Here is a 26874-nt window from a genome sequence, read left to right as displayed (position 1 = left end):
ATAAATGTGCAGTGGTGTTAAAATTTTTTACGTTTATTAATTTTTAAACGCATTTATAAAACCATCAATATAATTTATATCGACATTATTATAGTGAAATATTTAAGTTTAAGGTATGTCCAGGATCATGCTTTGAAAATAGAAAAAAAGATCCATTTTGACCCACGCTGAGCACGTCCGCCCTTAATGAAACGAATCATCGTTGAAACTAAATAATCGTGAAATAAGCCACATTTGAAGGTTTTGCGTTATTTTGTATGTAATAAAGTGGAGTTTGAGGCTGCTATATAAAAATGTATTTTTCTTTACAACATGATATTCGAGATTAACATGAATATTGGAACGGTGTGCTTTGCAGTGTAGTTCATATTATTTCCAGCAGATTCGCAATGATCATTCTAGTGCGCATGCGCACATGTCATGTTAGTGTCATGTGAAAATTCAGAGGCCGATAAACTTTTTTGATCCATGTAGGTATGCAGCTTGCACGATGGTAAGTGTTCACATTAATTTGCATATTATTGTTATGGTTGGTACATGTGGACAGGCGGAGAGGATTGTCGGAGGAAGCTAATATCCACCGTGTCGTATCACAAGAAATTACCTGTTAAACCGTTGTTTTCCAACATTTTCGTTTCACGGTGCCCTTAGAGTACTAAGATCTTTTCTTGATACCCTAAAAATCATATCAGTGGGATGGGTAAACCTGTTATTCACCCTACAGTTTCTTAAATTTTAGAATCAAATTAGACACCATTACTTACTATCATATTCTATGTTGAATTTTGTGTGATATTTTGGTTTCCACAAAAGTTACTGCTAAAAATTTAGCTTTGCAGGTGTAAGAAGTTCCAAATGGAACCAGAATTCTTGAAGCTTTAGCACACATTAAAGGATAATGATCTTTTGCTGATATCCAAACCTCAACTCCAGTGGAACCATGAATATAAGTAGTAAGTACGCACATGTGATTTCCACAGAAATAAATGCATGGCTATTTTGATTATTTTTACGGTTGCTATTGTCGATTTCTTACATCAAATTGTAGATTTTTCAAAGCAATGTCACCAAAAACAAGGATAATAAATGTTGACAATATTTAAATAAAACGACAATCATTGCCTCTCTGACTGTCTTATTACGTACCCACCTACAAAAACTATTGAACCTCGCAGTATGTTTATAGTTCAATTTTAATGTACTGTGAGAAATAACGGGCATTGATCTCTTTCGACTCCATCTACCGTCTGCGATGGGGTGAAGCATGGTTATAGGTATTTTAAATTTTGTTAATGCTTATCAACCACCAAGGCAATTGAATGTATCATTGTGATGTGCCCCCAAAACTTAATCGTAATACTACCAAGACACAAGACTTTGGAAACCTGTACCCAAAGCAATATATCTACGTGTTATATTCTTAATCAAATGGAAAAATGGTACCTAATTAATGTGAACAATTGTACACAATATTAATTCTTTATTTAACATTAGGCTTCCAGCTAAAATTTCCATTTAGTATTTCAAAAAAATGAAATTTTGAAATTGACTGAATACAAATTTTATTATTGCCTGATTTAAAAAAAAATTCGAGGTAAAATAATAGGGAAAAAAGATATTTTACTGGGAACCCCAACTACTGACGTCACACGTCATCATTTTTGTGACAGACATAGACTAATGGTACGTTTACATTTGACACTAATATCGTCATATTTATGTATGACACCATATTCACTTAAGTGTAAACAGTAAGTATATTTGTATCTGCCACTTATTTTGCGTGTGTCGACTCTCACCTACCACTTATTCAATCTACTTATATACGCAAATGTAAACACCGCGTTTTCGACAAGTTCGAACTTGGAGCGATATATCACCGAAGTTGGACCACCGTCTACTTTTATGTCAAGTACCTGACACAATATTCGTAGTTTGACAGGTACCTAGTGAATTGCATATGTATATTTCTAAAACAACGGACAATCAATAATCATAGGTACACCATGAATGTATGCCCAACGTTTACGTTAATAAATGTACTGTAGCGATCTGTCAAAAATCATAGACAATGAGAAATAAATCGGATGTGCCGTGTTCTATGGATTTTGTTCGAAAATAAAATATCGCTTGTTCTCGGCACATACGATTAATTCTGATGCACTCTGTGAAGAAAAAATGCGCTTCAAATGGTATTACCTAATTCATTTTGGCCCACACCTCTACTCGTATTAGGTACGATAATATTATATTGAATATGCAATGACGATCAAGTGCTAGATATCGCAATGTTACTGTTAATCGTTCTTCTACGCATTTCTGAATTGTGTGTCTTGTTTTTTGGCAAAAGGTCCAATCTTGCAAACTAAAGTTCACAAATTGAGTTGGATCTTCGATTTTAAACTCTGACATTAAACGGAAGGCACCTAGTTCTTTTCGTCGCTGAATCCATTCCCGCACCCATCTAGACCATTTTTTCCTCCTTTTTGTTGCCAAAAGACTTAAAATAATAACACTCGCTGCTTTCTTTTTTAACATTCCCATATTGACAACTGACATAACGTTTTTGAGAAGTATACAAAATAAGTGTCCGAATAAATTACAATATCATATGTAAACACCGCATATATTTATTCCAATGTTGCCATTGAATAAAGTGTCGAGACTTTATTTCAACGAGAAGTATACCAGAATTTTATGTCAGATCCATGCAGGTGTAAACAGTAAATGAAATTTTATGTCCGACACATAAAATAAGTATACGGGTATAAGTGTCAGATGTAAACGTACCATAATGGTACGTTTACATTTGACACTAATATCGTCATATTTATGTATGACACCATATTCACTTAAGTGTAAACAGTAAGTATATTTGTATCTGCCACTTATTTTGCGTGTGTCGACTCTCACCTACCACTTATTCAATCTACTTATATACGCAAATGTAAACACCGCGTTTTCGACAAGTTCGAACTTGGAGCGATATATCACCGAAGTTGGACCACCGTCTACTTTTATGTCAAGTACCTGACACAATATTCGTAGTTTGACAGGTACCTAGTGAATTGCATATGTATATTTCTAAAACAACGGACAATCAATAATCATAGGTACACCATGAATGTATGCCCAACGTTTACGTTAATAAATGTACTGTAGCGATCTGTCAAAAATCATAGACAATGAGAAATAAATCGGACGTGCCGTGTTCTATGGATTTTGTTCGAAAATAAAATATCGCTTGTTCTCGGCACATACGATTAATTCTGATGCACTCTGTGAAGAAAAAATGCGCTTCAAATGGTATTACCTAATTCATTTTGGCCCACACCTGCACTCGTATTAGGTACGATAATATTATATTGAATATGCAATGACGATCAAGTGCTAGATATCGCAATGTTACTGTTAATCGTTCTTCTAAGCATTTCTGAATTGTGTGTCTTGTTTTTTGGCAAAAGGTCCAATCTTGCAAACTAAAGTTCACAAATTGAGTTGGATCTTCGATTTTAAACTCTGACATTAAACGGAAGGCACCTAGTTCTTCTCGTCGCTGAATCCATTCCCGCACCCATCTAGACCATTTTTTCCTCCTTTTTGTTGCCAAAAGACTTAAAATAATAACACTCGCTGCTTTCTTTTTTAACATTCCCATATTGACAACTGACATAACGTTTTTGAGAAGTATACAAAATAAGTGTCCGAATAAATTACAATATCATATGTAAACACCGCATATATTTATTCCAATGTTGCCATTGAATAAAGTGTCGAGACTTTATTTCAACGAGAAGTATACCAGAATTTTATGTCAGATCCATGCAGGTGTAAACAGTAAATGAAATTTTATGTCCGACACATAAAATAAGTATAACGGTATAAGTGTCAGATGTAAACGTACCATAATATTATTATCTATGACTAATATACTTTGTGACAGACATCAAAATACGTCGGAACCCGATTGAGGTTTTGTTTGTATCCTATAATAATATTGCATTAACACTTCATTTTTAGGATGGGTTGCGATGGTGGAACTATTCCTAAAAGAGATGAACTTGTACGAGTAAAGAAAAAACCAGAGCAGGTTCGTTTTATTGAATATTTACACTCAGTGATGGACAGCATTGCAGCTCGTCACTGATATTATAATAATGTTAATATTATGGTACGATGTGATATATTTCTAATGTGACAGGCAAATATAGCAAAAACCCATGCCTTGAAGCTACCTTCAACATATCATTGTTTATCACCCAATCATAAGGTGTGAAAATGGTCACGTTAACATGTTATATTCAATTTCGCAACCTGATTCATAAAAATAGGTGATCTTAAATTATTTATCAACCGTATGCTATGTATATAGTTACAACCAGAGTAATAAACAGTTTAACCTTTTAATATGCATAGTCCATTTACCTGGAAGTGGTCCTATGCATTGTATATTTCTATCTATTTTTCCTGCTTGCATTATTATTGCCAATGCAGTAGAACCTTTAATACATATCTCGATCTCGATTTTCCGGATTTTCAATTGTGATTTCTTTTTGATAATCAGTTTGGTGTGATTATAAGAAGCTGTACCTACGATTAAAAATATATACTTAATTAGTGAAAAATACTGTTTTTTCAAAGAATCATATTAAAAAGGTTTATTCTGGAAGTAAAATAGATGTTTTATTATTTTTTGATTATCCAGAGGTTTCCAGATTATTGTCATCCCCAATCCGGATAATCAAGTTTTTACTGTACCTACACAGATGGACCACCAAACTAATCCACTCCGCACCATAATAGTCTCTCAAGCGTATCACAGGGATTATTGATGAAACGATTGTTATTGCCAATGATGAATGGATGCTAGAGATTTTATCTAAATTTATCTAATGTAGCCAGATCATTGATATTATTTAAAATGTATTTGTTAATATTTTTCAGAAAGACAAAGATGCCGAACTTTCCTTCAAATGGAAGCACTGTGCCATTTCACAGCAAATATTACAAACCCCAATTGTAGCATGTGGTCTTGGACGTCTGTATTCGAAAAGTTCTGTCTTGGAGTGTTTACTTAATAAAGAAACACTTCCTGAGTCCATCAAACATATAAAAAATATGAAGGTCAGTAAATACTTTGATCACTTAAAAAAGGCTTTGTACCAACATTCACTCTAAAGGTTCAGATACATTATGATGCATGCGCACTGTCACATGCTGTCACGATGACAAATTTAGTCTATAGTTTCGTCATTCCGCAGGATATTTTGAACGATCACTATCTCTATAAATTCAATGATGGAGAGTGCCAACTCTGATGTATTAGTATTTTGAATTATTACCTATTTATTATTCATGGTAATTTCAATTAATTTTAACAGTTTCTACTTGTGTGTACGTTAAAATTACTTGTGATATTGCATCCATAGATAATATTTTGAACAGAAACCAACCTGCAGACCATAGATAGTAGACAAAATTCTTATAGAAAATACATAGTGCCAACCACGAAAAACAAAAAACACATGTAGAAAATGATAAAAAACACTCATTGTGTCATGCAGATGTCGATGTAGCGTGGTACGCGTGAGGTGACTTCATTGTTGTTTTGGTGATTTCGGCAGATTTTGCTCGTTTAAAGATAATGTTCGTTTAAAGGTTCAAAATGTGCTATGGGTTGACAGCACATAACATGATCTTAATATATTTGAACCTTAACTGGATGGCTGCCAATGACGTCTTAAGACGCAAACTTTTCCATGAACGGAACGCCGCTCATACGAAAATGACGTCTTTGGAAGTCCCGCTTTAAACGGGAAACGGGGGGGTAAATCAATTATTATAAACATACAAATATGTTGAACACACGACATATATTGGGAATGTCGTAACATACTCGGAATTGAAACAGAATTCGTTTTTACCACTTGAAACGAAAATTGATTTTATTTTTTATTTTTGCAATAAAATTCGCGGCGTGCAAGGTACCGCCATACATACACCTACCGGCAGTAAAATGTGCATATGAAATTTGTAGATAGTAGTCTCTGATATCAGTTTTTTGGTTTGCCTAAAATCTAAATAGACTAAACAATAACCAACATTTCATTACACCAACCAAATTTTCCACACAAGTCCATTTCTCATTTTTTCACGTTATTCTATTTCAGTCTTCACATTTTTTGTTAAAGAGATGAAAAAAATTGATATTCTTTTTTGTAATCAATCTACAACAAAATAAATAGCTCTTTGTTAGGAGGGTACCTTTCTTCCCATCATAGTAAATAGGAGGAGTTTATTTTTGTCAACCCAAAATGGTGAATACTTGCACGGATATTTTTTTGTACAAATTTAACTGCTCTCCTAAGGCACTGGCCTTTCATCCGGCGGCTCTGAGTTTAATTCCTGGTGAGATCATAAAATATTTATGTGATTTTCTCAAAGCATGGTTGTTTGGTTGTTTCACTTCTACCCTTACAATACTCTCATTGGGCCTCATGGCTAAATGAAAATACAATGCAATAAATGTTCTGATTGAAAAATATGTACATATTTCTTTGCAGGATATAAAAGATCTCAACCTTACTAAGAATCCTGCCTATGACATTAGTGCTGAAAAAACTGAAGGTGCTATAGATAAGCGTGGATCTCCCTACATCTGTCCAATAATTGGTTTGGAAATGTCCGGAAAATTCAGATTCATATTTCTGTGGTCTTGCGGATGTGTTATGTCTGAGCGGTCATTGAAGGAAATTAAAGTGAAAGTTTGCCATTTGGTAAGTATTTTCATTAGTTTTCAAAATGCTGTTTTTGTGATAACTATTTTCTTGGCCTCTTTGAGCCGTGACCCAGATTAGGGTTGTAGTTTTAGTTTTGCGACCTGAAAAAGGCCACTCAAAATCGAAGTCAATAAATTTATTTTAACTTTTCCTACGAAAGAAGTTATCAATGCGATCAAATCTTTTGCCAATATTGGAAATTTCATCCAGAATCCAAGAAGAGGGCTTTCTTTTAGCTCTTTGCAAAAATATTAAACTTATATTGTGCAGTTTTCATATTTTTATCATTGCTAAATTTAGAAATATTTTTTGAATTTACAAAAAATTGGAATAAAATCATCTAAAGCAACATTGCCATCTTATTTATTTTTTAGCATTACTGCCAAGTATGCATAGGAATTACGATTAATTAGTTTTACATAATGTCGACATCTTTACATTTGGCCCTTAGATATGAACACTTGGGACTTTGCCCTTGTTGTGGTACATATTTTTAACTAATTTTGTTCGCATGTACTTATTTATTTCAGTGTCAGCTACCATTTACTGAGAATGATTTGGTAGTTATCAATGGAGGCGAAAGTGACATTGATGTATTAAAAACGAAGTTAACAATAAGGCAGGCGAAGCAGAAAGCGGAAAAGAAAAACAAAGCTAAGCCGGTTGAAACATGCACTGCTGATCCTCCTGCTACTTTAAACCTCCAGACTGAGCCAGGACCGTCAATAGAAGACACCATACCTCTGATGCTGCCCAAAGTTAAAAAAGATGGAAATTCTACCAGTCAGATGAAGCCTCACAAGCGACACGCTCCCAGTACATCCATGCACGATCCCGTTTATAAGAAGACTAAAGATGATTACAGCGTTGCCAAAGATCCAAAAGCGACAAATGTTTATAAGTCTCTTTTCACATCACATCAATCAGATAAAGATCAGAAAAGAGCACATTGGATTACTTACAATCCTTTTTATAATTAAAATCATAGATTAGTTACCCATTTGCTTGCTTGACATGCTATGTAAATAAATTGTTTGAAGTTGAATAAAAAGCATACTTGTGTCTTGTAATAAATTCAATAAAACAGTTTTAATAAAGCTTGTACGAGGGTAGCCGTTTATATTTCGGGAACAACAAATTTTTTATCAATGAAAACAGTTTTATTGTTTTTCAAAATATTCTCCACGATAATTTATACACATTTCCATGCGCTAGAACCAATCTGAAAAGCATTTTTGCCACTTCGCAAAGGTAACTCCAAAACATGGTTTTTGAATGCATCAACCACCTCTTCTGGTGTAGAAAATTGTTGACCACGTAATTGAGCGTAGTTATGCAGAAAGCAGACAGTCCACAATTTGAGAAAAACGAGTTATCGTGCTTAACACAAACTAACATGTTTTTTCTACCTTCTGCATATATCCGCCAGGCCGCCTGCATACAAAAATACTCCATACATGCGTTACGATAATTTCACATAACACAAAACACGCTACCGTTGATTTGCAGAAAGCAGCCACAATCACTTTAGCTATTTCTGTATTTAATTATTTTCACAAATAGTTGGTCGCCTAATTTTGCAGAAATCACTCTTGACATGACGCTTTTTTCAGAAAAATAGTAAATTTTCTTCTTGGTCATTTCCTCATGGCCGAGGATCGTGATCACCTTAAAACGTAATCATCTTTTGGGCGACCGAGATTTTTCACCCTTCTCAATCATCTGCTTCTCTCAGAGCAGAGTGAAGGCTGCCCCATGTCAACTTCTTCACTTGATCACTCCAGCCCGCCGACGCTCTTCCTCTTCTTTGCCTTCCCCGGAAGCTACCCAAAATCACCAGCTTCTCCAAGTTATCGGGTCCGCGCCGAACAATATGTCCAAAAAACTGCATACTTCCAATCTTTTTTTGCTTAAAAAGCGAGACGTCCTGCAAAAATCGAGATGTCTGGCAACGCTGTTCATGTAGATAATGATTTTAAAATGTGAACTGAAATTGATAATTCTTATTCAATTTTATTTACTGCTTACTCTGATGTAGAGCTTGTGGTTTTTTGTCCCTAGTGATAATTTCCGGGTACTCGAGAATATCATTCATGATTTCTCGAGATGAGAATTCTCAAAATTTCATAAAATTAGTTTTTCAATTCACAACCTCTACTCTGATGTTTACAGTTTAAAAATATTATATTATGTATTCATGACTGAATTTCATTTTATGATTTTAACACAAAACATGTTTTAATGTAATTTATCAATATTTATTTGTCACCTAGAGTTGAATTGATAAATATGGTTTTAAAATGAAATCAAAACAAAGCGATTCAAGGCAATTCTCTTTAGTTCTAAAGAATATTTTCAATATTTAAATTTAGTTCAATTTTACATGCAACCTTCCAGAAATTATTGATTCGCCATGGTAACCAAATTCAAGTAGCTATAATATATGTTATATTTGACAGAGCATAATACGAAATTTCTGTATTCACAATGCCTAAAACTGGTCGTGCAACTGCCAAAAATACTACACATACAGCAGAAGTGAGGAAATCACCAAAAAATTCTATGCAACACAAATTTCCTGAGCTTTTCAGATCAGATGTCAGCATTTACCCAAGCTATACAAATTTGAAATTTGCCTAGTAAGTTGGTCTGTCATATAGTGAGAAAAATTATTTGTGAATCATACAGGAAATCATCCACATTGTACTACCACTACCGCTGTTAACACGGAAAAATAATATTAGGCAGGGAAAATGGTTACCTAAAATTGCTAATATGATTTTTTTAATCTAATTTATTTCTTATACTTTGATATGCCGGATGCGACATACCTACTGAATTCAAAAAGTTCACAGACAGCCAGTGCCATTAACTTACGCTGTTATCTCACCTGATACTTACCACACCTTATCATTTCCATTGCAGACCCCCAAACATTACTACCTAATGCTTTGATTGTAGCAACAAACATCTGGTCTTCAACCAGACACACTGGTCGGACACTCGCCATTTGTCACATCCTCGAGTGGCCATTGTGTGCTCATGACCTAATTTTTTCATTATTGTCCGCACCGAGCTGTGCGGTTTTCTAGTTGTCATGTCGCATGGCAAAATTGAAATATTTTTATTTATTCCGTTCCATTCACCCAAATTATTTATTATTTTCGTTTCTGTGAGATGGGTCCTTGTGTGCATGCCTGACTGAAGGAAGTAATTTACTTTTTACTTTGTTTTATTTCTTGGTTATTATCAATGAAGAAAGGAAGGAACATATTGATTCATTGCATTATAAAAACGAACAACCAAATTCACAATTTTGGCAAACAAATATCACGAGGTCTGTACGTGTGCGTAAACTTCGTATGATTGTAATTTTGTGTATTTTATGTTTTTGTATCATGCAATGCCGGCCTTTCTAATCGCCGTGATTTGTACATATGCTCATTTCTTCTTTTTTTATTCGTAGATTATATACACATACAGTTAACATGTCATTTTTTAATTTAAGCGATGTGGTTTGTCGTCAACGCTATAACCTTGCAAAAAGTACGCAAAATTCTCAATTCATGAAGGAGTTATTGCTTCATGAGAAATTACAGAACAAAGCACTGGATGGCGTACGAGTGCACAGAGAATTTTCTTTGGGAGTATTATCTCACGAGATACCAACGAAGCGATACATGAATGATCCTCTCTCCATAAGATATACATCAAAGAAAATTGGATACAAGAAATTAACATGATATTCTCACATATTGTAACACTCACAGCATGTAATTTCTCAAAAATTCCATTAATTCATTCGTCGGTTGCTTGTCAGTATTCTTTTCCAAGGATGTATTAAATTATTTAAATATGCATTGATATGACTTCTTATAAAAAAGTAAAGTCAAATTGATTTAGGGTTTCTTTCTATTAACTTGATAATTATGAATACTTAAATAAAAAGTTTTCCAAACAGGAAAAATATTTTTCTCTACCACCAAAATCCCAAAATATCCAGCTTCTATGAAATATGACCTAATTATATAAAAATTCGACTTTGTCAATAATAAAATTAGGCTTACCATAATTATGAAACCTAGACCGGGACAGGAACGGAAAATAGGGCAAAGAAACAAAAAGAAGAATGCAGAAGGTCTGCTGCAGCAAAAAATTTAATTAATTTATTTATTGTACCAGTCGTACTTCTCGCTGGAATGAACTTTTTTCAGCATTTTATCATTCTTTTTAAATTTTCTCATAAAAATAGTTGCACGTATTGCTACAGTTCAATTTGGAGTACAGTGGCGCACGTACCGTAGACTGTTGCATGCAGTCTCAGTCATCTGACCAAATGTGTTTCATGATTGAGAAAACACGTTCCTGGTAGACTGCGAAATCTTTAACGTGAGACCTGGCGGCGGCGCTCGTATCGTATCTTGTCTTTGGTTTTCGATTTCTCAAGTATTGCAAGTACTGAAACACGAGAGGGGATCTAGCTCTCCAAGCCGCCGCCTATCACCGTAAAGATTTCGCACTATAGACACAAAATGTATTGAATAACTTTTACTAGATTGGGTACATCGATGGGTTGCTCTTGAAAATGTTTGAATAATTGGACCCACTTATAAACATACTCGATTTGGAACTCGTATCGTAATCGATTTGGAATTTCGTTGAACTCCACTCTTCATTTTTTGATGCAAGAAAAGTTTTTACGAGTGACATCTCATCAGAAAGACTGTTGGTATTAATTTAATTTATTTAAATATATTCTTAATCCACCGAAAACAAATAAGTGTGCATAATTTTGTCGTATCGCCCAAAGTATGCTAAAACTATTATGGTTTGGTTAGGCAGGGTTTAATTGATTTTTAAAAACTAACAGACGCCATCTGTAACTTGCAGTCCTAGTGTGATAACCCACTAAAACGACACGCCGCGCGTTAGAATTTGTATGCATTCAAATGCTGCATCAGTGGGTTTTGCATCATTTAAATACACACAAATTCCAATCGCGTCAGTGGGTTATGGCACTTAGTTCAATAAAAACAAATACGTATGACTAACAATGTTTATTCACCCACAGTGGCCGAGCGGCTTAGGCGTCGGACTATCACGCCGTGGGTCTCGGGTTCAAATCCTGGGTCTGGCAAATGCACATATTGTTTTTCAATTTGTGTGTGAGTCAGGGTATGGATCTAATAGGTTGAGCAAGTGGCTGACATCCATTTCTCGTAAAAAACAAAATCTGTTAATACAAACCTCTACCCTGTGGAGGCCCATATGATCCTATTAAGATCGGACATGGTCGGTAGGGGGGAACAGTGTTTAGTGTGCACTATTTATGGCGGATCTTGACAGCCTACCTCCACCCTTCCTTATTGCTGTTTACTATCTACGATACCTTATGAACTATTTATCTCACTCAATATTTACCAAACCGAATTGATGAAACGGTTGCCTTGAAACTGTGGATCACGGTTTGCTAGTTAAATAAAAGTGCATGTTGTCTTTTTTGGTAAAATGGCTACTTTAAAAAAGAACAGAAATATAATACCTATTTTTATATTCAGTAAAATACAGAAGATATTAGATGAAGAAAGTCCCTAATACCCCGTTTACACGTGCATGGAGTTACTGCTGACAGTACATATTATCGTGGCCATATCTAGAAAATGCATGTGTAAACACGTATTGTCATGCATGAATCAAAAAAGTTTGGAAGCTTATGAATTTTCATGACAGTTGGGATTTTTTAGATCTGCGCCTGCGCAGTAGAACGATAGTGGCAAACCTGCCGGTAAAAAAATGAACTACACTGCGGAGACTTATTTTGAGATTAACCGATTTTTACGATCTGTCAAATAGTACCATAAAATGACAACATCATGTCTCGCTTACTCTTGAAGAAAGAGATTGGAGAGACAGTCAGCACTTTTACGTGTGAACAGTTATTGTAACGATAGCTTAAAATACACACTATTGCTGCCAGTTAATCCATGCACATGTAGAGGCGCTGGCACACTTTATTGGATTACTGATTGCCTATTGCTCCTACAAACCTCCCTCCAACAAACACTTATTGCCACTGGTAGTGATATAATAATTATTATGAGAGTAGGCAGACTTAAAACACAGAGTAAGTATTAATGATGTTTGAAAATTTTATTAGGTTTCATTTAAGATTATACATAAATATTTTATCATTTAAATGAAAATAACAAGTAATATCACACATACAAGCCTATTTTAATGACAGGATTTACGGATTACATGTTGAATATATTCTTTACATGATTTTGAATCTTATTTCTTAACACTGATGAAAGTTGATTATCTACGACGTAATATCATCTACCTACATACATTAAATTAATCAATTTAACTTTTTACACCAGATGCTGAAGAAGCCTCTTTCTTCTTTTTCTTTTGACTTTTTTCCACATTGTTTTGGAAATAGCCTGCTTCTTTCTTAGCCTGAGCGATTTCAGCACGTAACCTTTGTTTATAAACAGCTCTTTCGTATGCTAGGCGCTCGCTCAAATGGACCCATTTAAATCTTGGCAAGTATTTTATGTTCCACACCATGTCATAGTATCTAGATTTTTTCCTTGTACCTATCCTTTGATTATTTAGCATTGTAGAGACTTTCTTGGCAATTCTTTTGCTTTCAAACTCCACCCATCCTTCAGTAAAATTTATTCGCGATTTTCGCTTTTTCTGTACATCTGGATCTTCTGTAAACCAGGAGAAAAGAATGCTTGAATTTTATAAAAGTAGTAGTATAAGAGGGCTAATTCTTTTCATAGTTAAGACATAGTTTCAAATGGACATTAGAAAATTTAAAAAAAGAAAACATCTGTTAAAGCACAGGCAAATGACTGGGTTGATTGCACCATGATAAATAAGAATATTATAAGACATAAAACAATTGACCATTGAGTTTTAGGTAAACATAAAAAATATCAGAAATTGTCGACATTTCAACAAGTAGATGAAAGTAAACCTGCAACATATCATATTATAATGTTGCGCATGACATTCCATTCTGTGTAAACATACATAATTCTCATAATATGCAGTACATGCTTACTTTTCGGTAGCTGTAAATATACTCTGCCAATTTCTCCATACTGCCCGAATATTTCTCTAATTTTCGCAACTGTCATTAGAGGTGGGATGACTGACAAATAAATTATTCCACGTTTCTTTATTTTTAAAACCTTTTCATCATTTGAATATTTTATACCGTCCTTGTTTTCTATTTCTTCCTTCACATCTGAAGACATCCTCATTATGATTTGTTTACCTATCACGTTGGAAAATTTTCACTGTTTACGCAAAAATATCTACATGTCAATACAACCGAGCGAGATCAACAAGAGAAAAGAGGAAATCTAATAAATAAAACAGAACACACGACCATGCCCACGACTTTCATAGATTTTTTACGATTTCTAGAAGTGTTGCGTGTAGTAAAAAATTGTCAATTTATGATCGTAGATGATAGCCATATTAAAAAAACAGTGCTCCGGAATTTGATACGTATCTAGATAAAATAAATTATTATTATTGTAGGTGGGAAAGTATGAATAGGTTTTCTTATATTCACTTAGAAGTATATTATGTACATTTTCTGTCGATGAGGTTAATTGTTTCTCGTCCATATTACGAGGACGCGAATTTTCTAAATGCAACATAATAAGCTTATTGCAAAGAGATTGAAAGACTAATCTCTTTGGTTTATTGTGTTTTTGACTCGACAATGAATCGCCTGCTTTTCTACTATATTTTTTGCAGTGGCATCTATTTTATTGCGAACATGGTCTAATCATAAATAATTTAGTCTATGATCACTCAAGTCCCAAACCCACATGTCAAGCCATGTCAAACTGACAGCGACATCAATAGAGGTTATTTGGATGTCCGTGTTGCGGTTTTGAATCAAATGTAAACAGTCTTGCCGAGAAGATGGGTTGGTCAGATTCAGGAGATACATCATCTGATTTTAGCGAGCAAGTATCTTTGAATTCGCCCACAACAATTCATAAACCTAAAATAAAGAAAGATCGAAAGAGACATGCTTGCACTCACGAAGGCTGTAAATCAGTGTTTTCTCGGCCTTATAGACTCGCAGGCCATTTGAAAGTTCACGATGGACATGTAATTATAATATATATTTTATAACCTACTGTCATGATTATCAACCCTGGCCAAGTCTAAAACATTGCCAAAAACATTTTTTAAGTAGCATGCTTTAATTATTGTTTAAGTAATAAAGAAGATATGGTAAATGTGCCGCAGATGCCGTCATGAGATTTTATAACTTTCTTTTTAGACCAAACCAAATCTAACCTACCCCAACCTTATATTACCTAGTTTGTGATAATGATGCATCAGAATTTATGAAAATTTTAAATTAACAATTATTGGATCGAAAAGCTTATGTGCCAACAGAAAAAGGTATTTATTAAAATTTTCTACATGGAATAAACTGTGTTCATAATAAAAATAATATAAAAGCTCATGACGGCATCTGCGGCACAATTCCCGAAGAATATATCTGCTGTGGCTATAGGATCTGAGAAAGTTTGAGTAGCGGTTTAGTAAATATTAATTATTACAGAGGTTTTGTGATAGAATAATATATTAAGGTTATTCAACGGTCGCACCATATTTACGCATAATCTATATTATGAAATCTAGAACCACAAACTCATGTCAATTATCGTTGAACAGATAACATGTACCTACTTACTTAATTAAACTTTCATAGTTTATATTTTTTTATGAAAATACTCTAGATTGAAAATTTGTCAATAAATTAAATTATTTTTATTCTAAGTTTGTTTGACAGTAAGTACCTATTTGGATTCTCAGTGTTATATGTTTGGCAATTGACGCTATCTATAATCTATGGTTGAAATTAATTTCACACTACATTGTGCAATAACTTCCCAAATCCTGCCAAACAAATGCAAATAAACTTTAAAAACTTAATCACTCAACAGCAATAAATTAAAATGGTACAAATAATTGTCGATATAGCCAATTTTGTTTTGCATATTTATAGCAATTACAGGTTTGTTTGCTTATAAAAATGGGCTTGTTGTTAAAAATTTAATTATAAAGGAATCTATCGAAACACTAAAATATCCTTTATTATTTAATATTGAAATGTGGACTTTATTATTATTATCATTGTTATTTAGAAATAGATGCGTCAAGTAATAAATGGACACCTGCGCCTTCAATAGGCACCTTGCCTAGGCCTAGAGTAACCAAGGTGATAACAATATTTGCTAATCTACTGTCATAGAAGAACTTCTTGTCCACGTGTTAATATTGTAAACTAACCACCCCCTCCTGTGCAATTAATCCCATTTCCGTTTTCAAATGAGTAACGCTCCCAAATTTATCAATTCATTTTACACTTCCGTGGTGTACGAATCTATGAATTTACGTAATTTGACACTTTTTATAATAAAAATATGTCTCAAACGATCAGGAGTGATGTTAGAATTATTATTAGTAAACTTTTGGTTTATTGCGAAGAAGAAAAGGAGTCGCATCTAAAAAGAGAGCCAATACATTATTTAAACACGCGTTGACGCCATGACAGGCACATCACAGAGAAGTCTTCTATATGTGACTTCAGCGACTTCCTGTTATCGACGAGATCTTGTTGTCGTGATACATTCCACTCACAGTCGATACATTGAAATAAAAACGCTGGAGTGTTGACCGTAAGAGGGTTGCACATTTTGAAGAAAACAGTAAAAACCATAATAATTATACCTTTTCTCATTTACAGAAACCATTTTCATGTGAATTTAAAGATTGCAAGAAGTCATACACCAATAAGTCACATTTAGTAAGACACGTAAGAACAACGCACAGTGAAAATAAATCTTCCAATACAGATATTTGGTATGTCAATTTATTTTACTTGCATTTAATGTATCATATCAAAAAAATATGTATGTTATATTAAGCATCGGCGCACCCAGGGGGGGGGGGGCAAGGGGCCCTGGCACCCCCCAAAAATGAAAATTATCAGAATGATTTTAAACATTGAAATTGAAAGCCAATAAACTATACCCTTGGGCTTAGACATATAAAAACAAGGCAAAAAAATGATTTGTAATAATTCTCCAGCACCCTTTTTAGAAAAATTAGATTTTAATTTTTAACACTAATGTCAGGTTTTTTTAGAAACACAATCCCTAATGGAACTGTCAAAAAATTCTCGGTGTACACCCGAATTCCGGTGTGGAGTAGGTCATGGCTGGGGAGGGCTGACAGAGCTCTAGCCTGGGGGCCCGGGCTGTGGGGGGCCCGGCGTATCGGGTTGACCAGATAAGTGAGATAAACACACATCATAAATTAGCTTTAATAGTAAAAAAATTATTATCGCTATTATGCTTCATGACCATGAACATTTTCAATTACTTATATAATTGTGCAATATATTTTTTGATTATTATGTGTCGATACTCGACAGCTCCATTATTAAAATAGATGTATTAAAAATTGCCAATAATTCTCTGTGTAAGTACCCTTAATTTGAACTGAAACACAACTTGAAGAACGTCAATGTAGTGTTTCACACTGCCTTTAATCTTAGCGGTAGGTAGGGGGGCCGACAAATATCCTAGCCTGAGGGCCCGTTGCAGGATGTGGAGACTATGGTGTAGGTACACCGAGTGCAATCGACAAAAGACCGATAAACGAGAAATTAGGCTGTGAAGAAGAAAAAGATCCTATGGGACTAATTTACATTCTCCTCCTTGGGGCCCCCCCCTATATTAAATCCTGGGTGCGCCACTGTAATTAAGTAGGTACTCCGTTAACTTTTATATTCCGTATTTTGAGAATTTCATACAAGCATAAAATACACATTAACTATAAAGATCACATCACAATTATATTGTAAATGTGGAATATTATGTATCTAAGATCTCAACCTGTTGTCCATTGGTGGTTATCCATAAATTACATCTCACACAATTTTCAGTATTTTTTGGTACGGCCTCTCGCCATCCCCCGTCATTAATTTTTTGTTTACTTTCCCTTGTCTAAATGACATCACACTTTTGAACCCCTTCCCCCGTTCGTTAAAAGTTAAATCATTGAAAATGATCAATATCAGTATAATATTGCTATAAAATATTTTATTTCCAGAAAAAATTAGTTTGTTCTGTGACCTCACATTTTCTATCACTCCCTATCTCCATCATCACATTATATTAGACCCCCCCCACTTAAGGCATGATGTCGTATTATGGACTCCCCTACATGATTAAGTATAAATACTTGCTCCTGTCAGATTTTATCATAAATTTAATTGCCAACTTTCAGTCGCATCATTTTGCTAGTATAAAAATAATTTGCTTTACAGCTGTCCTCAATGCGGAAACCTGTTCTCAAATCAGCAAAATTTAAAAAAGCACATACACAGGAAACATGAAAGAGATTTTCCCTTCAGATGTGATTCCTGCCAGATTGGATTTTTAAAAAAAAACCTCCTGGCTGCTCATATGTACTTGCACACCGGCATCAAGTCATTCAAGTAAGTATTCCATAGATTTTTCTATTATAGAACCACTAATATAGCACATGGTGCTATACCAGCAGATCTATTCTAACTACGGAACAACATAACACCGAGATAACTCTGATGCGTTATTAGTGTATTCATAAACAAAATATCAGAAATAAGCAATACTTGCCTATTTTAATTTAAAATGCTTATTTATATAGCCTCACTGATACAAACACTATCTACAATATACCCACGTTTATTCGGGATGGGGAGGAGAGTACGGATAATCTTAAACATTAATTCTCATTTAGTTTTATCCGGATGGCTGCCAATGACGTCGTAAGACACGAACTTTTCCGTGAACGGAACGCCGCTCATACAAAAATGACAATTATTTTTGACATACAAATATGTTGAACACTCAACGACATTTATATTGGGAATGTCGTCACATACTCAGAATTGAAACAGAATTCGTTTTTACCACTTGAAACGTAAATTGTAAATTTTATTTTTTTATTTTTGCAATAAAATTCGCGGCGTCCAAGGTACCGCCATACATACACCTACCGGCAGTAAAAAGGTGAAAATTCTACATATTATAACGTATTTCTAATGCAGATTATGTATTTTATGAAAATCTGTGACTTTTTGTTGTGTTGATTGATTTTCATTTAGTAATACTGTCACCTCCGAAAGGGGAGGGGGGTAAATTGAAGGATGAGAGCGCTCGACCCCCCTGATGATGATGTAATGTCATGTCAAGTCATGGTGGTATCGTCTGCTTCTTCTTTCGGGGACATGCTTATGTTGATTGACAACGCGGAAGTACAGGCGAAAACAGGGCGTTTATTGTTCGGAATATAAATACAGTAAAGTACAGCGTACAAAATATTTAAAAAAAAAATAAAAAAAATTTAAAATGGCGGTGACGCCAGCGAGCGCGGCGCCACAGCCGACGTCACGCTCGAGAGTCCGAAAACCGAATGGGGATGAATAATCCCTTTTTGGAGAGCAGGTCAACTCTAGGCAAGAATAAAATAAAACAAATTCTGTCACTCAAAATGACAAAAACACTCTGCATATTATGTACCTGGCTTATTTCTGAGAATTTCGCTCACAACAGAAATAGTCAGTCAGACCTTTTTTAGGTACCTGCTTTGAAAGGGACTGCATTTCTTTGCTAGGTAGGTACATATTTTGAAATATTTGAACTAGGTACAAATACATATTTTTTCAAAGTAATCTCAAATCAGATATTCTAGGTGCTAGGTACATTGTATGGCTGGGAACTTTGCTTTCAATATTTATGTAGGTAAGTGTACGAATTTAATACCTATTGGTCAAAATTGGATGAAGGCTAATGTAGGTAATAATATTAAAAAATGATATTAATAATTACTATTTGCTTACGGGCTAGAAATTTGCCTCGCAGTCGATCTGTTCATGTTTGCATGAATCAGCCCAATGATGATTCAGGCCTCATGGCCTTGGATCCTCTGAGGATGCCATGGTTTAGGCGGTATCAATACGAACCCTACTCATTTCATTACATAATTAATCCGCAAACTGATATATTACCGACAGATTACTGTATGTATGCATGTTCTTTTAGGTTTTACATTTTATTATTTCAGATGTGATTTCTGCGAGGAGAAATTTTCATGTCAAACTGACTGCTATAACCACAAAAAACATCACAAAATTTACACGTGTATATGCGGGAAAGAATTTACTCGCTGGTCGGAGATTGTCAAGCACCGCAAGAGTGAACATGAAAGTAACGGTTTGTAAACACTTATTTATTTTTTATTTTAATGGCATTGAAGAAAACCTTTGCAAGACAGAGAATAGATAGATAGGGGTTGGAAGTTTGGTGGTGGAAACTTCAAGCTGCTTTAGTGCCGAGCCACACCGGGCGACTCTGGTCGGCAGACCAGTCGCCGAGACCAGACCGATGCATGCAGTTATATGGAGCATGCCACACCTGGTGGCCCAGTAGTCGCGCAAGTAATAAAGTCGGGCGATCAGTAAAATCACGTTCTTGCGCTCGGTCTGGTCTCGCAGTCTCTCTGGTCGGGCGACCGGTAGCGATGTATGAAAATATATAGTTATGTATTGAGTACTGTCACACTGGGCGATTAGTCGCGAGCAGCTAAACCGCGGAGAGGACGTATTTTTTGCATAACTTGCGTGTACATTCATTATCAGCCATGGCGTTCGATACGGATATGTTCATTATAGAGATACAAACGGGACGTATAGACTTCCGTAGGATAGTATCTTGTTTGGTTAGGTCATTCTTGCACAGAGTCAATAATTAATCAAATGATGATATCGACATTCTAACGTAGTTGAAGAATTTGCCAGGGTATTTTCTTAAATCATCATACAACGTGATAAACACTCCAGACAGAAAGCGAGCTGCGACGAAAGGATGAGTCCAGATCCTTTTTTTCTTCTTCTTTTCCAAGAATCTTTTATGCCGCAAATACAGCACGACGTCCATCTTAAAAGTGAGCGGCAGTGTTGCCAAGTCAAAATTTAAAATTTCAGTAGATTTTGACAAAAAATTCAGTAGATTTCATAAAATATCAGTAGATTTTGGAAAATGTATATTAGATATAATTTAAGACTAATAAGGATAAAAATAACTAATAATATTAATTTATTGTAAACAATGATGATATTAATGGGTAAAATGGCGCTCTTGGGTAGAGTTACAATGCTTTCTTCGTCAATTTAGAAGTGTAACACATTAAAAAGATCGTGCGTAAATCATTTCAAGTTTATTGTTAAAATAATCATCAGTAAACTTACAATTATGGAGAAACACAAATATCAGTAGATTTCTTGAATTTCGAAAAAATTCAGTATATTGGCAAAAAATATCAGTAGATCTACTGAAATTTCAGTAGATATGGCAACACTGTTGAGCTCATTATTGGCTGCCTCCCGGTTGCCACGCGCGGAGAGAACGTATTTTTTGCATACTTGCGTAGGTACGTACATTCATTATTATTATTATTTATTGGCTGCCTCTCTGGTCGCCTGCAAGTCGCCCGAGTAAATCGCTCAGGAAGACCAGTCGCGCGACTGGTCTCGAGACCAGATTCGCCCGGTGTGGCTCGGCTCTTACTCTTTAGTGAGTGAAGTGGATTAGAGTGTGTTGCTTGAGATTCGTGATGTGAATGAGGCGGTACGATACTTTTACAATGTTGTATATAATGTGTTTAATACATGTTTTTCAAGGAAGTCACCATATCGAGGTGGAAGGCGAAAACCAAAGTGGTTTTCTCGAGAGATCATTGGGAACATTAGAGTCAAACACTCTTATCATAAAGCATGATGACTATGAAATGTTTAACCTTTATTGCTTGAGTGAGACAAGCTGTTCGCCTGGCCTATCGGACATGGAAACGGTAGAAAATTCCATTCGCGGAAATCCTAAATTGTTTTGGGATCATATAAAATCAAGAAGGAATGGTAGATTTACCAATTCGATCACTTGGATGAAAGACTGGACATAGAGTTAGCAGAAGCATTTGCTGGTCTTTTGTGGTCCGTCCATGCAAGTAGTATTTCGAGGCTGGATGTTACCTCAACGTCAAGAAAACGATCATGCGGTGCCCAATCCATTGAAATTCTCCCAATTGATGAAGGTGACGTGTTTAGGTTTATGAAAAAAACCTAAGAATACTTGCTCTTTGGGACCGGATAATCCCAAATTTTTTTTTAAGGGCTGTATTGACTTTGTCAAGGGCCCACTTTCATGTATATTTAACCTGACAATGGAGACGGGTATCTTTCCGGAACCATGAAAGATGTCAAAGACTCTGAAACTAGAATTTGTTATAAATGGATAGCATAAATTTACCATTTCGAACATAAAACATGGTCGACTTGTAACAGAACCAAGCATTCACATTACAATTCGAATGTATCACAGTTGCTGTGAAAGGACAGAATGCTTTAATTGTACATTCGTGTTTATAGCTATCATACATATTTTAATGTGCCATTGTACAAAGTATTCATTTTCTATTTCCACCAATTAAACCATGTTAAAAACATGTTCCAATACAAAAAGTTCACAAGACTATTAATGCTTTGGTTCCATGTGACTTATTCGTGATGGAATAAATGTCAAGATAGTTATACTAGTGGAATTCAATCGACCAGCCTGGAAAGTATTTGATGCAAAGACGTCTGGTGTTAGGAGACCCAAGCTACAGTGGTTGGATGGTATGGCTCAAGTTATACCAGTGATCGGCATCTCGGATTGGAGGAAGATAGATGTAATGGGGATGATGATTGGAAGGGGCCATGACTCATCCCATGCTGTTGTGCCATGAGTGATGTGATGTGGAATAATGTCATAGTTATTTATATTGGCGATAATGTGTGATATTTTTCTTTATTTCAGTTTATCAATGTGACGATTGTCAGAAAGTGTTCAGAATGAAAGCGCACATCGCAAAACATGTCAAAATTCATCAGATTCCAGCAGACCAGGAAGTTTTCATCTGTCCATTTGATTTCTGTCCAAAGTAAGTTTCTGAAGTAATACTGAAGGTGGACAGTATACTGTAATTATTTATAATGCAATAGAACCTCAGTTATCCAACTAATTCAGACAATCAAGGTTCTACTGCTGCATAATAATAAATGTAATGGAATGATTAAGATTATTTTCCATTATGAATAACATTAAGGCTATACCTCAGCTGAGGCATGGTCTAAAAAGATCGTAACTATGCGACGCGCGGATTTAGCTAATGATGCGTGCTGCACGGTACATAATTTGAGATTAACATTCAACATGTGTTCATTTAGTGTTATATTAGTAATAATAATAATATATTCCATTGACATGCTTTCTTTTTCGAGTACAGTCATAACGTTTTTTAGTCATCTTTACACGATATAAGAATATTTATTCTTACGACGCCATCACAAAAAAAATCGACATACTGCCACCTCGAATGCCGATTGGCGACGTATGCAAAATTTTGTCTCACCTATTGTTGAAAATACTCACCCACGCGCGTATTGAAACATTTTGATGTTACCGATCTAATTCCAAAAAAATAATTAGCTCATGGAATTCTATATGATATTATAAGGAAATAGTAGGAATAAAAAATATGATTACCGTTTTCATATCTTTACAACAAGAGGATTTAAAATATGCCGTTTGTTGTTATTTAGTGTAAACAGGCATTTCGAAAAACGCTGAAGATTTGATGATTAAATTAAAATTCTAAAAAAAATATTATTAGGTATAAATATAATATAAATTAATTTTTCAAGAACATAGTTTATTGTATTCATTAGAGTATTGTCTTCGTTTGGTGCATGTTTATTTGTGATATGAATTGCGATTATTTGCCGTTTCACTTATGTATGCTCTTAAAAGAATGTGAAATGGTCTTCCGAATTAACTTTATTATTAAAAAATCAGACGATAATCATTTGTATTAGTCTGGCTTTCATTATTAGAACTTATGTTAGGTACTGACATCTCCCGTCAAGTCATGAGTGAGAAGATGCATTCCTCTTCTCGTTCAGTATGCTGGTGTTTCGTCATCGTCTGTCATTTGGGACTAGGGAGTAAACAATATAACACTGGAATGGTCGAAAACGGCGATTTTTTATTGCTTAATACTGTTTGGTGCTACATTTATATACAATTTGTTATAATTTTGCGAAGGTCGAAATGTAAGTGTTTACAATGTCGATATTTAGGAGCGTCTGTTGCGCGGGAAAATCGTTCGCTGTCAGCGGGTACAAAATGCGGCGTTGCGTTTTTTAACATTCGGGCAAACGTTGCCACCTTTTTTTTTTGTCGTAATCAACCAGGTTCAGGCCTCTTTAGACCGCCAGAGGAGACATCCCCAAATGGGACCATTCGGAGGTGTAACAGTAGTATTTATGTGAATTGTTATATTTTAAGCTTGTGAAAAGTGTGTGTAATGCAATATTGATTGGCAAAGGAATCAAAAACCAAAGTTTTCTTTTTTTTTTGCAGGTTTTACCCCTACAAGAGTAATTTGACATTTCACATTAAATCAGTCCATGAAGAGAAAACGTTTGATTGCTCTGTGCTAGGATGCAATGCCAAGTTATCAACAAGGGTAATTTTTCACATAAATTACATATTGACTGAAGAAAGAAAAAGGGCGTAACCCTCATTTTTTCAAAATAGGTTTTATTGGATTATAACATTATACATGACTAAATATACACGCTGTCTCTAAAGGATGTAAGCTGCAAACACGAATTTATTATCCAAATTTAGCTGGTAATTTTTTAAAAGTGGGAAAAACAACTACATATTACATAAATTTTGTTGGTTTTTCTCTCACTCAATAAATATCATATAATTTATTTGTCTTGTCAATAATATTATTTTAGCTGTTGTAGAATATTGACCTTGCAAATGGCAGACACCAATTTAAATCCCTGCTTGACAAATGATCGCATGATGCCAAGTTACTCCCTAAGTATGCGATGATCACACGGCTGACAGTACATAATTCATAATAATTTTGTTAACCTCCATATACTTTGGCGAGGCCAAAAAAAGTAACAGGTATTAAATTATTTACTCAAATGTATCCATTAATTTATCTAATTTTATTTCAAACAGAAAATCCTTCAACGGCATTCAGCCAAGCATCATCTTCCTACAAGAAAGCCAAAGACTAGGAAAGCACCGAGTAAGCGTAAAGATGCTGGTTTTCCTAAGAGATCATCTGCAGTGAAGTTAGCGCAAGTTATAGTTCCCATGCAGATGGAAAATGAGATCATTAAACAAAGTGACATTCCCATAGATGTGCTGTGTGTTCCGGAAACATCTACCGAAGGCTGTTACAAGTTTGATATATTTACCAGTGATTCAGACACTGACTCCCACAAAACAAAAGACCCTAAAGTTCTGTATTTTTCTACGGATACTATAATAAATTGGTAGTTACATAAATGAATTCATCAAATAAATTGTTTTTTTTTTCATATTGGTATATGTGTCTTAATCTTTCAAATGTCTTGCAATCTAAGAAAACCAGTGGCGAAGGGTGGAGGTAGGCTGTTAAGATCCACCATAAATATTGCACACTAAACTTTGTCAGTCATACATACATGTTTTCATTGAAATAATACTACATTTTACAGATGGTGTTGGTAGTTTTTAAAATTCAATTAAACCCTGCGAAAACCAAGCCATAATAGATAATAGTCAAAAAATACTCGTATATCTATAAAATATCTAAAATTATGCAATTAAATGATACATAAATTTGGATATTTTATAGATAGAATAATATTTTTTATCTATTATAGTTTGGTTTAGGCATAGCTTGATGAATTGAAAAAATGAACCAACAATATGTGTAATACGTATTCTTAATCTAACGAAAACAAATAAGTAAGAATGAAAAAATGTGCACAATTTTGTCATATCGCCTAAAATATATCAATACTATTATGGTTTGGTTAAGACAGGGTTTAATTGATTTTTAAAACTCAACCAACACCATCTGTAAATTGTAGTCTTATTTCAATAAAAACATATACATTTCACTGAAAAAGGTTAATGTGCACTATTTATGGCGGATCTTAACAGCCTACCTCCACCCTTCGCCACTGAAGAAAACAGTAACTCAAGTTATCATATTTATCAATAACAAACATTTTATAATCAGTACAACATCCTAGTGTGGGTCTTGGCCACTTCCAGGAAACATCTCCACTCCTTCAGTCTGCTGCAAGCTCCCTCCACCGCATTAACCTAAGGCAGTGGTCGGCAAACCGCGGCTCGCGAGCCACATGTGGCTCTTTGGGTATTGGCGTGCGGCTCTTTTTTTGCCAAACTCCAAATTCACAATTTTTACAAAAACTTTTCAAAATTCACAATTTTTATTTTTTGCCATTGATATGTACATTTATTATATTATATAATGACATTATCGCGAGCCTAATTATTCCTCCGTGATGCTTTATGCAAAAAGGTATGATTGTTTGCAGTGGCGGCTCTAGCATCTTTTAGTAAATGGGGTCAGATGGCGTGAAATATCTAATAAGTACCTACTTAATCAATATTAATCAAAGCGTAAAAAACATATCTTTTGTAGCTATTACTTCATCTTCATATGCCTCCTGCGTTCGAAAGAATCTTATTGCTACAAGAAAAATAGTCTTTTCAAGGATACACTCGCCGTCAACCATGTTTTTTGGTAAACTGTTCGGAGTTAAATGCTTTTTTTGTTTTGATTAGTTCATACACAATAACTAAATCTGTTGATGACTGGTTGGTGAGGTCCTAATCGTTTCACTTCTAGTTTGTCTTCAAATGTCAATGTACTGAACTTATATTTCAATAAATGAACCACCTCATTCATCATAATACCTAATATTATTTATGAAAATTTTTCTATAATCTAAGTTATCAAAATTATTTTACTAACGTGAAATTCAACTATCCACAACTAGTACATTACAATAATTAATATTTAGTCAATACAAATTAATATTGTTTTGATTAACCGAAATAGCACATACCTA

The 26874-nt window shown here is 34.7% G+C and overlaps 6 protein-coding genes across 9 annotated transcripts in view; 4 read left to right on the top strand and 2 right to left on the bottom strand.

The window, feature by feature from the left end:
• The window catches only part of LOC147072555 (uncharacterized), a 130100-nt gene that overhangs the window by 40179 nt on the left and 63047 nt on the right, over positions 1–26874 (bottom strand). The gene's annotated exons all lie outside the window — the stretch shown is intronic.
• The window catches only part of LOC147072556 (uncharacterized), a 135355-nt gene that overhangs the window by 50298 nt on the left and 58183 nt on the right, over positions 1–26874 (top strand). The gene's annotated exons all lie outside the window — the stretch shown is intronic.
• On the top strand, positions 3939–9945 carry LOC147072560 (replication termination factor 2). Its single transcript, XM_085946953.1, has 4 exons — positions 3939–4090; positions 4945–5124; positions 6564–6776; positions 7310–9945. The coding sequence occupies exons 1-4, from the start codon at positions 4022–4024 to the stop codon at positions 7757–7759; spliced, it is 912 nt and encodes a 303-aa protein (XP_085803079.1). The 5' UTR covers positions 3939–4021; the 3' UTR covers positions 7760–9945.
• LOC147072559 (uncharacterized) lies at positions 9267–10522 on the top strand. Its single transcript, XM_085946960.1, has 2 exons — positions 9267–9418; positions 10288–10522. Exons 1-2 carry the CDS (start codon positions 9267–9269, stop codon positions 10520–10522), a joined length of 387 nt encoding a protein of 128 aa, XP_085803086.1.
• LOC147072558 (uncharacterized) lies at positions 12905–14229 on the bottom strand. Its single transcript, XM_085946954.1, has 2 exons — positions 13858–14229; positions 12905–13501 (listed from the first exon to the last, which is right to left on the bottom strand). The coding sequence occupies exons 1-2, from the start codon at positions 14057–14059 to the stop codon at positions 13146–13148; spliced, it is 558 nt and encodes a 185-aa protein (XP_085803080.1). The 5' UTR covers positions 14060–14229; the 3' UTR covers positions 12905–13145.
• LOC147072557 (transcription factor IIIA-like) lies at positions 14639–25311 on the top strand. Its single transcript, XM_085947436.1, has 7 exons — positions 14639–14927; positions 16579–16694; positions 18166–18336; positions 19947–20095; positions 22736–22859; positions 24341–24446; positions 24962–25311. Exons 1-7 carry the CDS (start codon positions 14736–14738, stop codon positions 25283–25285), a joined length of 1182 nt encoding a protein of 393 aa, XP_085803562.1. The 5' UTR covers positions 14639–14735; the 3' UTR covers positions 25286–25311.

This window comes from Rhyacophila brunnea, unplaced genomic scaffold (genome assembly GCF_057557595.1).
Source record: "Rhyacophila brunnea isolate RB1 unplaced genomic scaffold, BYU_Rbru_1.0 scaffold_2, whole genome shotgun sequence".
Classification (NCBI taxonomy): Eukaryota; Metazoa; Arthropoda; class Insecta; order Trichoptera; family Rhyacophilidae; genus Rhyacophila; species Rhyacophila brunnea.
Note: the sequence above shows the minus strand (reverse complement) of the source record. Positions and strands in the feature narration are given on the sequence as shown.

Coding starts and splice junctions, on each gene's coding strand:
- LOC147072558 (XM_085946954.1), bottom strand. CDS start 14,059: ATGAGGATGTCTTCAGATGTGAAGGAAGAAATAGAAAACAAGGACGGT. Junction 13,502..13,857: donor ATATTTACAGCTACCGAAAA/GTAAGCATGTAC, acceptor CCTGGTTTACAG/AAGATCCAGATGTACAGAAA.
- LOC147072560 (XM_085946953.1), top strand. CDS start 4,022: ATGGGTTGCGATGGTGGAACTATTCCTAAAAGAGATGAACTTGTACGA. Junction 4,091..4,944: donor TAAAGAAAAAACCAGAGCAG/GTTCGTTTTATT, acceptor AATATTTTTCAG/AAAGACAAAGATGCCGAACT. Junction 6,777..7,309: donor AAGTGAAAGTTTGCCATTTG/GTAAGTATTTTC, acceptor TATTTATTTCAG/TGTCAGCTACCATTTACTGA.
- LOC147072559 (XM_085946960.1), top strand. CDS start 9,267: ATGCCTAAAACTGGTCGTGCAACTGCCAAAAATACTACACATACAGCA. Junction 9,419..10,287: donor ACAAATTTGAAATTTGCCTA/GTAAGTTGGTCT, acceptor TTTTAATTTAAG/CGATGTGGTTTGTCGTCAAC.
- LOC147072557 (XM_085947436.1), top strand. CDS start 14,736: ATGGGTTGGTCAGATTCAGGAGATACATCATCTGATTTTAGCGAGCAA. Junction 16,695..18,165: donor TCTTCCAATACAGATATTTG/GTATGTCAATTT, acceptor TTTGCTTTACAG/CTGTCCTCAATGCGGAAACC. Junction 22,860..24,340: donor CCATTTGATTTCTGTCCAAA/GTAAGTTTCTGA, acceptor TTTTTTTTGCAG/GTTTTACCCCTACAAGAGTA.